Genomic DNA, 14,787 nt, shown 5'->3' on the forward strand with positions numbered 1-14,787 from the left:
TAAAGTATTTGAGGGCTCTTAGAAAAGCACTCGTAGGCAATGTTAGTGATGAGCTTAGATGCCTGTTTCTCCTATTCAGTAAAAGTCCGCACATTGCTCTCTTCACTTCATAGGTTTATCCAATTTGCTCTCCAATGTCTTTAAGTGTACCCCGGCTATTAAAACATGCTTCATATCAACCATGTTCAGACTTCTATAGTGGAAAGGAATCTAAACTAAGACACCCTTCCGTATCTCGAGGAAAATTGAAGGGGAGGGAAATGGAGAGAGGTGATTTTCTTTGTTTGGTCGTTAAAGGTGAAGGTCAAAGGATTTAGCGGGGTGGGAAATTCTCCCCCTCTTAAGACAAATTAAAATTTCTTCAACAAAAGAGGGATTTTTTTAGGTAAAACTCTCCCTTTCCTTTTCCACTTTCGCCCTCCCCGTCCCTCCTCCCCCTCCCTTCGTTTTTCTCCCTTTTCCATCCAAACAAGGCCTTATAGAATCACAAATTTGTGACGCGTCACAAGCTTGTAACACCTCACAACCGGTTAAAATAATGTTAAAAAGGGAGGTGGTTGTGACTTGTCAGAAGTCCTTTTTTCGTCACAAGCACTGAATGAGCATTGATGTTTTTCAGAGGCTAAGGTGCAGATGATGTCAATAATGGGGAGTTTTCATTTAGCATGGAGGATTATTGGGGTTATTACATATATTGCACATGTATCGTCGGCAAAAATTAAAATTTCAATCCGGGTGTCTCCTGTTCAGTAATTTCCAAATAATGGGTACCGAAGGGATGGCCGAGTTCCAACTTGAGTGGCTATTTATACAGAGCGGGTTACGGGTTCGGTTATTTTGGGTTCGAGTAAAATACGAGTCGTGTTTTTTTCGTGTTTGTAAATACGAGTTTGTACCGGTTATGCTTATACGTGTTTCAGGCCGGGTTCGGGTTAGGGTCAGAAACGAGTCAAATTAACGCCTTTTTTACAGGTGTTTATTTTCCTTATTTTAATTAGAGAAAATTGTTCATTACAGCCTTATAAAAAACCACTTTTTGAAAATTACAGTCTTATAATTTTTTTTTGAAAATTACAGCCATAATAACACTTTTCTTTGAAAATTGCATCATGATGACGTTTCCGGTATTATAGGTTGAAGGTAAGCGTATTTTCGTCATAGGTTGAAAATTGCACTATAAGGGGTTGTTTGGTTACCCATTAAATAACACAGGAATTCCAATTCATGTGAATTGCAAAATGGGCAACTTGTTTGGTTACCCCAATTCACATGAAATAGAATTACCTTGGAACTCTAATTCCTCCATAATGGAGGAAGTTGCTTACCTAGGCCCCCCTAGGTAAGTGGAAATGCCTACATGAACTGCATTTCCTTTATACAACCAAACAACTTTTCCTAATTCACATGAATTCTAAAATCATGTGATTTATCACTGCCTAGGTAATGCAACTTCCTACATGCAACCAAACGACCCCTAATAACACTAGTAGTATGGTAAGTTCTAGTATAACCCAAAAAATAATATTTTAATATTTTAAAAATGATATTTTTAACGGATACGGGGTGGTTATAGGTTGAAGGTAAGCGTATTTTCGTTGTAAAATATGAACATAGGTCACAAAAATTCAAATTTGTTTCAATTTTCCACCGGAGTAAAACTTTTGGTTGTAATTTCTAATTAGAAGTGCTATTATGGCTGTAATTTTCATAAAAAAAAAATTATAAGCCTATAATTTTCAAAAAGTGGTTTGTATAAGGTTGTAATCAACAATCTTCTCTTTTAATAATTATAAACGTATAGTTATTGTTATTTTTTATAATTATATAGTTCGATATATTATACTTCCTCCATCTAACTCCACTCTACCATATTGAGTTTTGTACAAATATTAAGGCAACAATAAAGAAATAATAGAAGTACAAATGGAATTGTGCATTGTGCTTTATTAAATCAGAATTTGTGGGACAATTGAGTTTTGATTAAAGACTAATCTTCCCACCAAAATGTTAACATTTTAAAAAGCCCACCAAAATCTCCCTATTCCATTTCCCCCCCAATTTCTGTCAACTCTTAATTACAAAAACCGAGGGATACCAGCAATAATGCAGTAATTCCTCCCCATAAATTAGAACATTCCTCACCATAAATTACAGCTTTCTCTCAATCAATAACAAAGCAACAAAAAAATACACCCCATAAATTATTACAGTCCAAACAACAAATTACAAGACCTTTCTACAATAAATTACACAAATTCCCTGAAACAGCTACTCTCCTATAAGACCGTCTCATAGCATAAGACGGGTCCAATAGGAGAAAATAGCCCAATAATAGAGAAGGTTAAGTAAATTGAAAATAAAAAATTGAAAACCGTCTCTCATTCATACCACACTGACATTGCAAATTTGCAATCCACGCCCAAAATCACAACTGCAATCAACGTTCTCCTCCACCGCCCCTCCTCTGTCGTTGCTTCGGTCAACGTCCTCACAACCGCCACCTACTCTACCTGCTTTGCAATCTACATCCTCCTAACCTTCACGATTATCATTCTCATCACCATTGTTGAGTCCTTTTTCTCCTCCCATTTATCAGTTAAAACTAAAGATGAAATCGACCATCAAGGTTTGGAATTTATCATGTAAGTTTCAGATTTAAAATTAAAATTTTATACTTTTAAACTTTAATTAATTGCATGTTTTTATATTGAGAACTTCAACATTTAAGTTGAAATTATGGGTTTCAATTTAAATTACAACTTTTTACATAGTTAACGCACAATCTTAATTGGCTCATACTAGAGTTAGACATCTCCAGGTTTTAACTTTAAAACTAACAAGTTTTTATTTTGTTTATTTGCAATAAAAGTTTAGAGTTGCTTTATATTTATAAATATAGTTTTAAAATTAATAATTACCAATTTTAGTTTGAAAACGGGTTATTTTAAATAACAAATCAGTGGCTCTTAGATAACTTTTTTTTGTGGAGAAGTTATTCAAAGTGTGGCTCGAGTTTACTCCTTTGAATGGCACTGAAGTTGAGACATGGTACTCACAAAAATTTGCATTGAAACGACTTTGTTTTGGTTGAAGAGAGTACTCCGTAGGTGATTAGCAAGGCAGGAGTGGAGTTAGTAGTCGGTTTCTAAGATTATTTAGAAAGATGAAATTTGCTGGGTTTTGTAATACTTGTTTTTTGGGCCTTTTAATTAACGGATTGGTCTCATAGTAAGAGACCGTCTTATACAACAATTTGTGTTCCCTGAAATAATTACACAACAATGGGCTTTAAGTGCATGACAGGAGAACAGATGACTGAAATAGCCATTTACTTGCTTGAAAAGTCCCAAAATAGTAAGTTTGCTCATGGTGCCACCGAGGTAGCTGCGAGTGATAGAAGCATATCTAACATATGAAGACTAGCCAAAAAACCAAGGTTAGTAGGTGAAAAGTTAGATGTCAAGAGTGGAAGGATATGCAACAAAAATAGGAAAAGAACATACCAAGTAGAGATGGCAATATACCATCCTGAAAATCCTTGTACAAAAAAAAAACTTTTCTCTCTAAATTGAGAGTTTCTCTAAAATTAGAGTGCTTTAGGCGTAAGTTTTCTTAGCCGCCTTCTCTTCCCTCCGCCTAACCTTATCCATCACCACCTCCACAGTTTCACTTTTCGCCTAACCCTCCCCTAACTTGTTGTGTTGTCCTTCATGCATCAAACCTGTTTGATACCTCATCAACCTCTTGTCTCGCCTCCGCCTTTATAACCACCTTGACTTCCACCTTCTCTCACCTTCAACCGTCTTTTACCCATTAATAAACCTTCTTTTCTTTGTTTTAACCTCTGTTTTACCTGCTCACAGTTTCTTAAACACGATCATGGCTTCTTCCTCTTCGTCTAACCTCTGTCAAGCTGGTGTCAGCCTTAAGTTACCTTTACATCTTTGTGCCGATTTCACAGGGGTCGATTTTTCTAAATCTCTCCTTGCCAAAATTATAGACCAACGTTATCTGGCCATTCCTCGCATTTACTCTAAGATTTTCAAACATTGGACTCTCAATGGCACGGTTTCTATCCGTGCTATGAAACCTTATTACATCTTTGTATGAAACCTTATTACATCTTTGAATTCTCGTCTGCAGCTGACCTTGCCTATTTTAGACAGAGACAAACAGTGACCATTGAGGGGAGCTTATTTGTGTTCCGCACTGTTACAGCTACCACTATACCGGATAACTTGCTTTTTCACATCGTTCCTCTTTGGATTCGAGTGAAACATCTTCCTATTCCTCTTATGAATACTTCGGTAGCTGCTTTTCTCCTCTCCCATGTCAGAGATATTTGTGAGGAGGAAAATTATCCTTCACTAATTCCTCCTCGCAATTTTGTGCGAGTTAAAGTTTGGGTCGATCTTTCGAAGCCGCTAATTCCTGGATGTTATTTGGCTTTTAATGATCGAGAGCATCAGTGGTGGATTGGATTCTCCTATGAAGGAATTTTCCGTTTTTGCAAAACTTGTGGCCATGTTGGACACCGTGTGTCTTTATGTCCTTCTAGTAAGGTGCAGGGGATTCGTGGCACGGTTAGACGAGCTTACGGCTCGTGGCTTGATGGTCTTACATGGCCCACCAGAATCTCCCTTTTACAGTCCTGAAATTTTGGGCCTGCCTGCACGACTAAAATACTTGAACTCTGAGTTGTGTACTCTTGCCTCATCGGACCCAGTTATTGTGGATTCTGGTGGTGAATCATCAGTTTTTTCGTTCTCTTCATCTACCTCGGATGATGATTCTGATGATCATGGCTTTACTTACCCTCCGGACTTGTCTGTCCATGAGGATCAATCACGAGAGGTATTGCTTGAGATCTTTCCTCTTGTCAGAGGTCCGGTTGTTCCCGGACCACCTGGTTTTGAAGTTGGAGAACCGTCTCATGCTAGAGACCCTTCCCCTGCTTTTCGTATGACCGTGCCTGACCTTGGTCTTGCTTAACCTTTAACTCCACCACGGACAGTTGATGTTAGCTGTCTTTTTCGTCCCTCTGATTCTGCCTCTGTTGCTCATCCTCCTGCTATGGACTCTCTTGGCAGGACGGTGAAATTTGTCTTCAAACGCAAGGTTAGAGTTGGGTTTAATTTTTACAGCCGCACTCGATTTAAACACACTAATAGATCGGGTTTTATTGACTTGGCTGTAGATTCGGTCTCTGAACCAACTCCGGTTGAGTTGTTGTTTGGGTCGTTCTCTGCTATGCCTTTTCGGTTTAAGCAGCCTGATGATTGCCAATTTTCTCGTTCTTCTGTTTTGGGCAAAAAACGGCCTCTGTCTCCTTTCGATTTATCTTTACTGGACTTACCTGTGAGAAAGAAACCATGCTTGGAACAAGCTGGTCCATTTATTTTTATGAATGGACCTTCACTAATGCTTGTTCCTTTTTCTTTGTTCAGAGATGAAGCAGTTGTTCCTGATTTGGATCTGGTGGCGGACCTTAATTCGCCACCCGTTTTCCAATGAAGATCTTTTGTTGGAATTGTAGGGGGCTAGGATCGACGGATGATCCTACAATTCCTTTTATACGTCGAAGTGTCCAACAACATCATCCGTCCATTTTGTTTTTGCAAGAAACCATGACTACTTCTGACTCGGCATCTTATAGGACTTCTCATCTGGGCCTGCCTCACTATTGCGGTGTAGATTCGACTGGTCGTAGTGGAGGCCTTCTTTTGCGATGGGATAAATCTATAGTTTTAACTACCTTAAGTCTAGAATCTCACTTTATCCTTTGTAAATTATCTTCCCCTAGGGCACCTTGTACAAATGATATAAACTATGTTTTATTTATATATGGTGAAGCACGGTTTGAGTATCGACAAGCTTTATGGAATCATATAAGTTCCAAGATTTTGGGGCTTTCTCCTTTGTTGATACTTGGGGACTTTAATCAAGTTGAGTTGTTCGCTGATAAGTTTGGGGGTACAAGCTTTATTCGTGGCCAAAGTGATTTTACCACATGGAAAATTAGCAATGGCCTTTCGGATGTTCCTTTCTTTGGTCCCCGTTTCACTTGGATGAACAATCAGTACAATGGCAATATCATCATGGAACGTCTAGACCGCGCTTATGCCAATCAGGATTGGTTTACTCTTTTCCCTTCAACTTCTATCTCGCACCTTCCCATTCTTGTTTCTGATCATGCACCTGTCATCCTTTCTCTCCTTTCTCTGAGTCCGGATTCTAAACCACGCAAAAGGCCATATCGTCTTGATAATTGGTGCTTATCCTACCCTGAAGTTCAAGATCTTGTTTCACGAGTTTGGAATACTCCTTTCTTCGGATCCTCGATGTTTGTGCTGTCACGTAAATTAGCTACGGTTCGTCGTGCTATCTTGCAATGGGTTATAAGTCATCGAATTTCTAATGGGATTAACTGGTCGGAAATAGAAGCTGATTTGGATATATCTGCTGCAAGTATTGTGGATGAACATTCAGCATCACAATTTCAACTTCTACGCTCATCTCGCCTTCAGCTTATGCGAAACCAGCGACTTTTTTGGGTTCAACATTCGAAAATCAAAGCTGAGGTTTTAGATGGTTATCCAACGCGCTTCCTATTTAATCGAGTTAAACAAAGAGCTATAAAGCATCGTATAATGGCTCTTCGATCAGCTGATGGAGTATGGTTGCATTCACCAACTTCTGTTACAGATGAAATCGTCAATTATTTCACCAATTTGCTTTGCAATAATTCTACAAATGCTCATGCCGATCCTGGGGGTTTTATCCATCATTTTTTGTCTACACTGAATTTGCCCAAGCTTGGACCAATTGAATGCTCTTTATTACAAGGCCCTTTCTCGGAACACGATATTCTGATTGCTCTCCGAGGTATGGATGATTCAAAATCACCGGGTCCTGATGGTATTACACCAAAAATTTTCAGGACTTTTTGGCCACAAATAGGTCATTTAGTGATTTCGGCAATTCTTAGATTTCTCAACTCCGGAGTTATGTTGAAAGAATGGAACAATACCATCATTGTTCTGATACCAAAAGTTGATAACCCTAAGTTGGTCTCGCAGTATCGACCAATCAGCCTATGCAATGTCGTATACCGTTTAGCTTCCAAGTGTATGGCAAATCGACTCAAATTGGTTATGCCATCTATTATTTCTGAATCCCAACAAGCGTTTGTCCCTGGTCATCTCATGTCTGATGGATGCCTTATTGCTCATGAAATAATGCATTATATTAACAAGACTAAGAAGGGAACAAACTGCTACTCGGTGATAAAACTGGATATGCATAAGGCTTTTGATAGAGTATCCTGACATTTCCTCATGTCTGTGTTAGATCAATTTGGTTTCCCGCAGTCTTGGAGTAATCTGATATGGGAATGCATTTCCACGGTTACTTACAGTATCATGATAAATGGTGAACTTTCGCCCTCCTTTCATCCGTCTTGTGGTTTACGCCAGGGAGATCCTCTCTCTCCTTATTTGTTTATTATGTGTATGGAAGCTCTATCTCGTCACTTTCAGAAGGCTGAATCCCAGAAACAAATTGTTGGACTTAAGATTTCTCGGTATGCTCCGCCTCTATCGCACCTTTTTTATGCAGATGACGCTTTCATCTGCTGCAAAGCAACACCTGCTTCTTTTGAGACTATCCGAGATATTTTTCAAGACTTTGAGAAAGCCTCTGGACAAATGATTAACCTCCAGAAATCTTTTATTAAATTCAGTCCCAATTCACCGGAGGACTTTAAATCCCATATGACCTCTATACTGCGTATGCAAGCTTCTGATTCTTTTGGTACATATTTGGGTGTTCTGGTTGATATACCTAAATGCAAGAAGACAACTTTTCATGATATTCTGGATAAGATCACCTCACGTATTTCATCATGGTCTTCTCTCCACTTATCTCAAGCTAAAGTTTGTTATTATCAATTCCATCCTTCTTGGTTCGTTGTTTCACATTTTAGCTGCTGTTCCTCTTCCACTATCCGTGTCTAAGAAGATCGACTCTTTAATTGCCGCCTTCTAGTGGAGTAAAAATTCTTCACATAGATCAATTCATTGGTTGTCTCAGCCACACTTGCATGTTCCAAGAGACTCAGGAGGTTTGGGAATTAAATCGGTGACAGTTCTCAGTCAAGCTTACCTTATGAAGAATTTTTGGCGCTTACATCATAAGCCGACTGGAATTTTGGCCAAATATATCGCGCCAAAATATCGAAAGGATCTTCCCATTCCTAACCTCAAGTCCAATGTTACGCAGCCTTCCTTTGTTTGGCAAGGTATTTGTCGGGTAGCCGCAACGTGCTCTGAAGCTATGGCTTGGAAAGCTGGAAATGGCAAATCCATTAACCTTATTCTTAGCCATTGGGTACAAGGTCATCCCCCAAGTTTGAAACAACCAGAGGATACCCACATGCCTTCATTCTCTGACTTTGTTCGTGAAGATGGCTCATGGAATCCGCGTAGTATTTTTCGTTTTTTTAATAACTCCACTGCTAAGGATATCTTGGCCATGGAACCACCCATTCTTCAAGATGATGACTACCTCTACTGGAAGTATACTGAAGATGGTTGCTATAACATTCAGTCAGATACTCATATCTTTTATCCAAGCATTCGTCAGTAATTCCACAGTTTCCCTCTTTTCCTTGGAAATTGGTATGGCTTTTCCCGTTTTCAAGTAAATTTCCTCTTTTTATCTGGAAGCTTGCCCATCATATCATCCCAACGAAGACGGTTATGGCCCATAGAGGATTTCGTCTTGATACTTTTTGTCCTTTATGTCGAACGGATATGGAAACTCCCGAGCATTTGTTCCGGTCCTGTGATGTAATTCAACATATCTGGCGTTCTTCGTTACTTGGCATACACTCCTTGGCTAATCCAAATGTCTCTTTCGTCCGATGGTTAGTTGATCACATTTCATATCTTCATCGAGCATCTTCATCTGGGTTTAATTGTTTACTTCATTTTTATGCAATCTTGAGATCCATCTGGCTCACACGTAACTCCATTGTTTTTGAGAACCGTGAGTTTGTGCCTGTACGCATCCTCCATTTAGCTGAAGCGTTACATCACTCACACTTGCAATTGCCTTCTCTCCGATAAGACGACATTCTGAACCAAGTACTTCAGATTAACGCAGGTAATCATCTTTCAACCTTGCAGCCTTCGATTTTTTATCGGCTCTACATCTGCTGGAATTCTCTACATAATGGTTATACAACTATGGTTGAGTCAGACTCTTGCGTGGCTGAATTCTCCTAGATGCGTGCCTCATCCCTTTTTGACGCTTATTCTCAAGCCTTACTTCAAGTTATGATTCGCCAGGAGACAGATACTTACCCCGTAATTACTTTTATGGTATCATCAAAAAAATTATGTTCAGTTCTGCCTTCTCAAAAGCCAGTACCAATAGCAGTGCGAAATTCACTACATGCAATTCGCACATTTCTTCGTTTACATCGTAGTTGGTCGGTTAGTCTAGCTACTGGTTAACTTACTAGATTTTGCTTGTATCTGTAATAACGTTTTATCTATGTTTAAATATATCAGTTTACCTTTGTCGAAAAAAAAAAAGTAGAGATGGCAATTCGGGCCGGACTAAGGTGGGCGGCACCAGCACGACACGAGTCCGGCACGGCACAACACGGTACGGATGAACAGTACTGACGGCACGAGCACGACACGAACGGGTTGGAGGCTACATTAGGTCACCACTCACCTCCTCCTTTTTATAACCAAACATCTTCCTTCTTCCCCATTCACCTTCACCACCATTACAACTCTGACATTATTAATATAATAAATTTTTAGGCATCAGCTCGTGATAGAGACGGAAATCATGAAGGTATCCAAGTCGGAAAAGGCGGGTTAAAACAAGTCAAATAGAGCGATTTCAGAGGAGCAAGGTCAACTTTGTCTTTATAAAAAAACCATGTGAACCCCCGTTCATTTGATTACTCGGCAAACTCTTCAACCTCATCACCAAACACCATTTTGAATCCACCAGCTCCCACCATCAACTCATCTCCATTCAACCCCATTTCGTTAGCCACCATCACCATTTCACATCATCTTCATTCCCGTACTAGCAGCGAGCCCTAAATCCGCCATCGACATCCAGAATTCAGATAAAAACCCTAAATCCGCCATCGACATCCAGAATTCAGATAAAAACCCGAGCCCAAGAGATCAAAATGCAAGGAGCATCCTGAACCACGGTGGTCGAATCAGCGGAAAGGCTAGTAGATGGGTGATGCACGATTATTGGAGTTCGACGGCAGAAGGTGAGTGTGAATGATGGGGCTGCAGATTGTCTACAATAATTCGATTCCGACATCGAGACGATTGTTTCAATTGGTGGCGAAAGACTGAAAGGTGACAGTGTTGATGTAAGGGAGTCATGCTTGAGGTGTGGGTCGAGTCTCCGGTTGCCGTCGACGATGATGGTGGGGTGGTGGTTGACAGTAGTGGGGTTTGGTGTTGACTGTCTCAAAACAGTCTACGTGTAGTTGGTGTCATGAGAAGAGGATAGGATGGATTTAATTGAAATTACTAATAGAATGGTGTGTTATTTGCAGGGCACCCATATGATGAAGTATTTCCATGAAATAATCCTAAAATTTATTTTAAACCTTAACGTAGCTATATGGCGCTGTACCTCCCGACAATCAAACATCAACGGTGGAGGTGAGGGTGCTGGTGGTTAAGGACAACTTGCTCTCATTCATTGCAATAAAAATATTGTTTCCGAAATTATTCTCTAAAAGATATAGGAAGAACAAATAAATGGGTGGGGGTAATTACTCGAGCGTTCTTATCAATTTGTACTTGCATATATGTAATGCAGTTGAGTGAAGATGGCTGGTGCATAGAAGCCGAGATATACATTTGACTTGGCTACGCAAAAGTTCAAAAATACATACATGGGCATTATGCTATCCATAGACACCCTATAAAAAACATAATGCGGCTTATGTATGAGGCCCTATAAAAACATAATGCGGCTTATGTATGAGGGAAGGCCAAGTAATACAACTGCATGATGTTTAGGCGGCATATGACCTCCGTATAGTACTAGGCACAATTTCTACACACCTGCTTGAGAAAAAACAGAATAAATAAAATTAAGAAAGAACTTTCATGCAATCTATCTTAAACAGGTACCAAAGTTTCACGACTCGAGGCCCAACCTAGAAACATGACTTAACACGATAGATAACTTGACAATTTATCAGGTCAAGAAAGACCTAAAAATAAGATTGATTTCACAATAAACTTCAAATCAGTTGATCTGTTTATAGCAGAAACATGGAATACTTCATTATAAGTTAAAAACGTAAACATGGAATAATCCAACATACCCAACCCAATGCGATCAAACCAAAACCAACGTGGCTAATCTGATTTTGAGGGAGAACATGTCGGTGTTTGTGTTGCAACTTAAAAACGTAAACACTCCAGCCAGGGGCGAATCCAATTGGTAGCAAGGGATAGCAGCCGCTACCCCAAAGAAAAAAAAAAGTTTCGGATTTTGTGTTCTGCTACCCCAACCAGAACATTAAGATAAGTAAAATTAACGCATAAGTTAAACATCAATATTGTTGTGGTTCAGCGGCAAAGTAGGCGGGAGTCAAAGCAGTGGTCACGGGTTTGAGCCTTGCTAAACGCATAGTATTATTATTATTTTTACCTTGTTTTATTGTCCTCGTTAAATGATTTTTTTTAAAAATGGTTAAGAATCTCAAATAAATTTCGTTAAAAGCTCCCAACTTTACGGTAACAATTCATAATTAGCTTCTCGTCATTTGATTAATTTGTTATTTATTTCAATTTTTTAAATTATTGATTCCATTATATTTGTTACCGTTATGTTTATTATAATGGTTAAATTTTTCTAAATCGTAAAGTATCAAAATTGTAACGAAAAATAAAATGAAGATAAATTGTCGAATTATAATGTGAAAAATTTAAACCGTTATGTAGCAATGGTTAAGCGTTTTTTGTATCACAAAGTTATACTCCCTCCTATTCTCAATAACTAATCCCCCTTTCCTTTTTCGTCTATTCACAATACTCTCCCTATTTCTTTTTTTGATAAAGTTTTATACTTATTTTAATCACCTCACCTCACAACAATACTTATTTTAATCACTCCACCCACAATAATACCCCACAATATCTTCACTCTCTCCAATTACCTCACCCCACCACAATCTTTAGCTTATTTAATTCGGTTTCCTTAATTTCCGTTCCTCCCTTGAATAGGGAGGGTTATTCGGAATAGGAGGGAGTATTATATAGGGGGTGTTTGGTAACAGTAGATTGCAAAAAAATCAGCATATTTGGGGCTTTTAGCATATTTGACCAATCAAAATGCTATTTGGTATGTTTGGTAAATAGCATATTGAAATAGTAGATTGAGGTCGAATCTACTATTTTCCAATATGCTGCTCTCCCCAGCATATTCTAACAATAGATTGGAAAAAAACCATGTTCACCTTTTTACCCCTTAAAAAATATTGATCCTACTTTTATTATAGAATAATTAATTTAGTCAATAATTTATTTATGTCCTTATTTGTCATTTTACAAAGGATTAAGATAATCTGCTAATTCAAGTATGCTAATTACCAAACACCTTTAACAAAATCTGCTAATCAAATTTGACTATTTTGTTAATCAAATATGCTAGTCAAACCTGTCAACAAAATCTGCTAATTATAATATGCTTTTACAATCTGCTTCTGCCAATAATAATCCGTTGTTTACCAAACAAAGCCATAATAAAAATTATAGTTGAAAAATAAAATTAAAGATAAGTTGTGGATTATAAAATGAGAATTTTAAGTTAGTATTGAGCGTACGTTTGACTGTTGATTTATATGTTAGGCAACACATTTTTCATGACTTTCCGTTTTTATGAATAATTATAGTGTTAGTAGTTTCGCTACCCCAAACTTAAAAATCCCGGCTTCGCCCCTGATTTCCAGCAAGTATTTGCATTATTGTAAAGAAGACAATAGGTGTATATAATCGATTTCATAGGCCTACTGGGTAAAAGGTGGTATAATTAAGAATATGCAACATGAAAGTTTGCAAGTATCAAGAATGAAGCTGCTTTGTTGTTACCTTTTCTTTTATCACGTGCATCAACAAGGTAATCCGACCTGCTGCTTTACAAAAGTGGCAGTCGGTCCTTGCTGGTAATCAGCTAGGGCTACTGCCAAACAACGACCTTGTAGCAAGTGATCCTGGAACTTGTGCTGTCGACCAAACACTAACTCCTTCTTTGGACATTGAATCAATGCTTGCCAATGCGGGGGAATAAGGTCTTGTTACTTTCCTTTTCAGAAGTCCCTATCGAACATTTAAAAGCAACAAAGCATTTTTTAATACAAAATGAAGCAACTCCACTATTTTTGGGTAACGAACCACAGCACTAGGCGGCCGCATAAACTCAAGGAATATCGTTTTCATGGTGCGAACATAACAAAAAGATGGCACAGGCATTTAACTGAGCAATATTGCAATGAAGCTGACTAAACAAAGTAGCATGGAAACATGGAAGGTGACATCACCTTTGACTGAGTAGGTCCATAGGTGCCCATAGCTTGCTCAATAGCAGAGTAAATATGAAAGGCTTGGGTAGATTCACGGTTACATTTTACCACACGATATTGGTCCTTGGGATCTACTGACTTTGTCCTTAGATAAAGAATGACACGTGAAGGTGGTGATTTTGGCTGGTCTTTTTTTCCTTGAATCAGCTCCATAGTTGCCAGGTTATCCCATAACACATCCCACATGATTGAACACGGATCTTTGGCTGCGCTGAACTTCTTATGCTGAGATATAATACTCAACGGTTGCTGGACAGTTGAAAATAGTGTTCAGTATCAACAACTGAACTCCCAGGGTATTATCATTTATCAGTCATATCTAAAATTAAGAGTATGCATTGTGTATGTAAACTTACTTGCAGAAGTACAGCTCTACGATGGGTTACAATAAGAAATCTTCCTTTGGGAAGCACAAAATGATCTTCATAGGCATCTGTCAGTGCAAATTTCCCACGTACTTTAAACAAATCAACTTGGCCAAGAAAAGAGCCCGATTCTGCAAGTTGCAGCATGACCTTCATAATGAACAAAGAAGACTGGTAAATGCCACTGATTAAGAACTCGATTACAAGAAAGGGTGAAAAAATAAAAATAATTAAGAAGCTTAGCATCTCTGGTGTCTTTTGTTCATTTACAAGTATGTGTCTATAAGGATTGAAGTTTCAAGTTCCAGCTATAAGATAAGGCAACCCCAACAGCTAAAACCTAATAGGATAGGCCATCCTTGGTTAGGACCTTCCTAAAGCGTAGGGACAATGCACGGTTCTTGGAGTGCTAAGTATCCAATATTTTTAATATATAAAAAAGTTCTTAGGAGAAATGACTCTGATCACAAGTCTCTTTTCTTGGCATATCTAGCATATAGTTCTCCAATCATCAAGATCATGAAGTGTATTTGAACCTTCCCTTTAAAAAAAAAAAAAAGGCTGGACTCAGCCATAAATGTATTCACATCAAAATTTCCATAAAAAAGGGAGTAAACCAAACTAATAGCATTGAAATTGAGTCAAAATGAAAGTTCTACTCGATCTTTACTAATCAGAAAAATTGCATGAATTATTCAGACCTTCTAACTCTAAAAGTGTTGCAGATAAAAAAAAAATTGTACTCTTTCTATGCAGGATGCAGAGGGAAAAAAATAT

General features: G+C 38.4%; 3 protein-coding genes across 6 annotated transcripts in view; 2 read left to right on the top strand and 1 right to left on the bottom strand.

Moving 5' to 3' along the window:
- The window catches only part of LOC141623164 (uncharacterized), a 28,390-nt gene that overhangs the window by 9,008 nt on the left and 4,595 nt on the right, over positions 1–14,787 (top strand). Inside the window, exon 11 of one of the 3 annotated variants that reach the window (XM_074439239.1) lies at positions 620–1,028. The exons of 1 other annotated variant lie outside the window; for it this stretch is intronic. The gene's annotated coding sequence lies outside the window, so the exon portion shown is untranslated. Of the gene's footprint in view, positions 1–619; positions 1,029–14,787 lie in introns of those variants that run through there. One more of the 3 variants, XM_074439236.1, reaches the window with a different exon arrangement.
- On the top strand, positions 7,512–8,646 carry LOC141617083 (uncharacterized). Its single transcript, XM_074434253.1, has 2 exons — positions 7,512–7,934; positions 8,092–8,646. Exons 1-2 carry the CDS (start codon positions 7,512–7,514, stop codon positions 8,644–8,646), a joined length of 978 nt encoding a protein of 325 aa, XP_074290354.1.
- LOC141623163 (uncharacterized) overlaps positions 10,813–14,787 on the bottom strand; it is a 50,532-nt gene continuing 46,557 nt past the window's right edge. For both annotated transcript variants that reach the window (XM_074439234.1, XM_074439233.1), the window contains exons 61-64: positions 14,002–14,160; positions 13,604–13,894; positions 13,155–13,382; positions 10,813–11,120 (exon numbers count right to left, since the gene is read on the bottom strand). In XM_074439234.1, coding sequence (XP_074295335.1) covers positions 13,233–13,382; positions 13,604–13,894; positions 14,002–14,160 — 600 coding nt within the window. In that variant the 3' untranslated portion in view covers positions 10,813–11,120; positions 13,155–13,232. The remainder of the gene's footprint in view (positions 11,121–13,154; positions 13,383–13,603; positions 13,895–14,001; positions 14,161–14,787) is intronic.

The sequence above is a fragment of the Silene latifolia genome, chromosome X (genome assembly GCF_048544455.1).
Source record: "Silene latifolia isolate original U9 population chromosome X, ASM4854445v1, whole genome shotgun sequence".
Lineage (NCBI taxonomy): Eukaryota > Viridiplantae > Streptophyta > Magnoliopsida > Caryophyllales > Caryophyllaceae > Silene > Silene latifolia.

What these genes read in the sequence shown, in the direction of transcription:
- LOC141617083 (XM_074434253.1), top strand. Translation starts at nt 7,512, where the DNA reads ATGGAAGCTCTATCTCGTCACTTTCAGAAGGCTGAATCCCAGAAACAA. An exon ending in TCCACTTATCTCAAGCTAAA is followed by an intron (nt 7,935 to 8,091) that starts GTTTGTTATTAT and finishes TGGTTGTCTCAG; the next exon opens with CCACACTTGCATGTTCCAAG.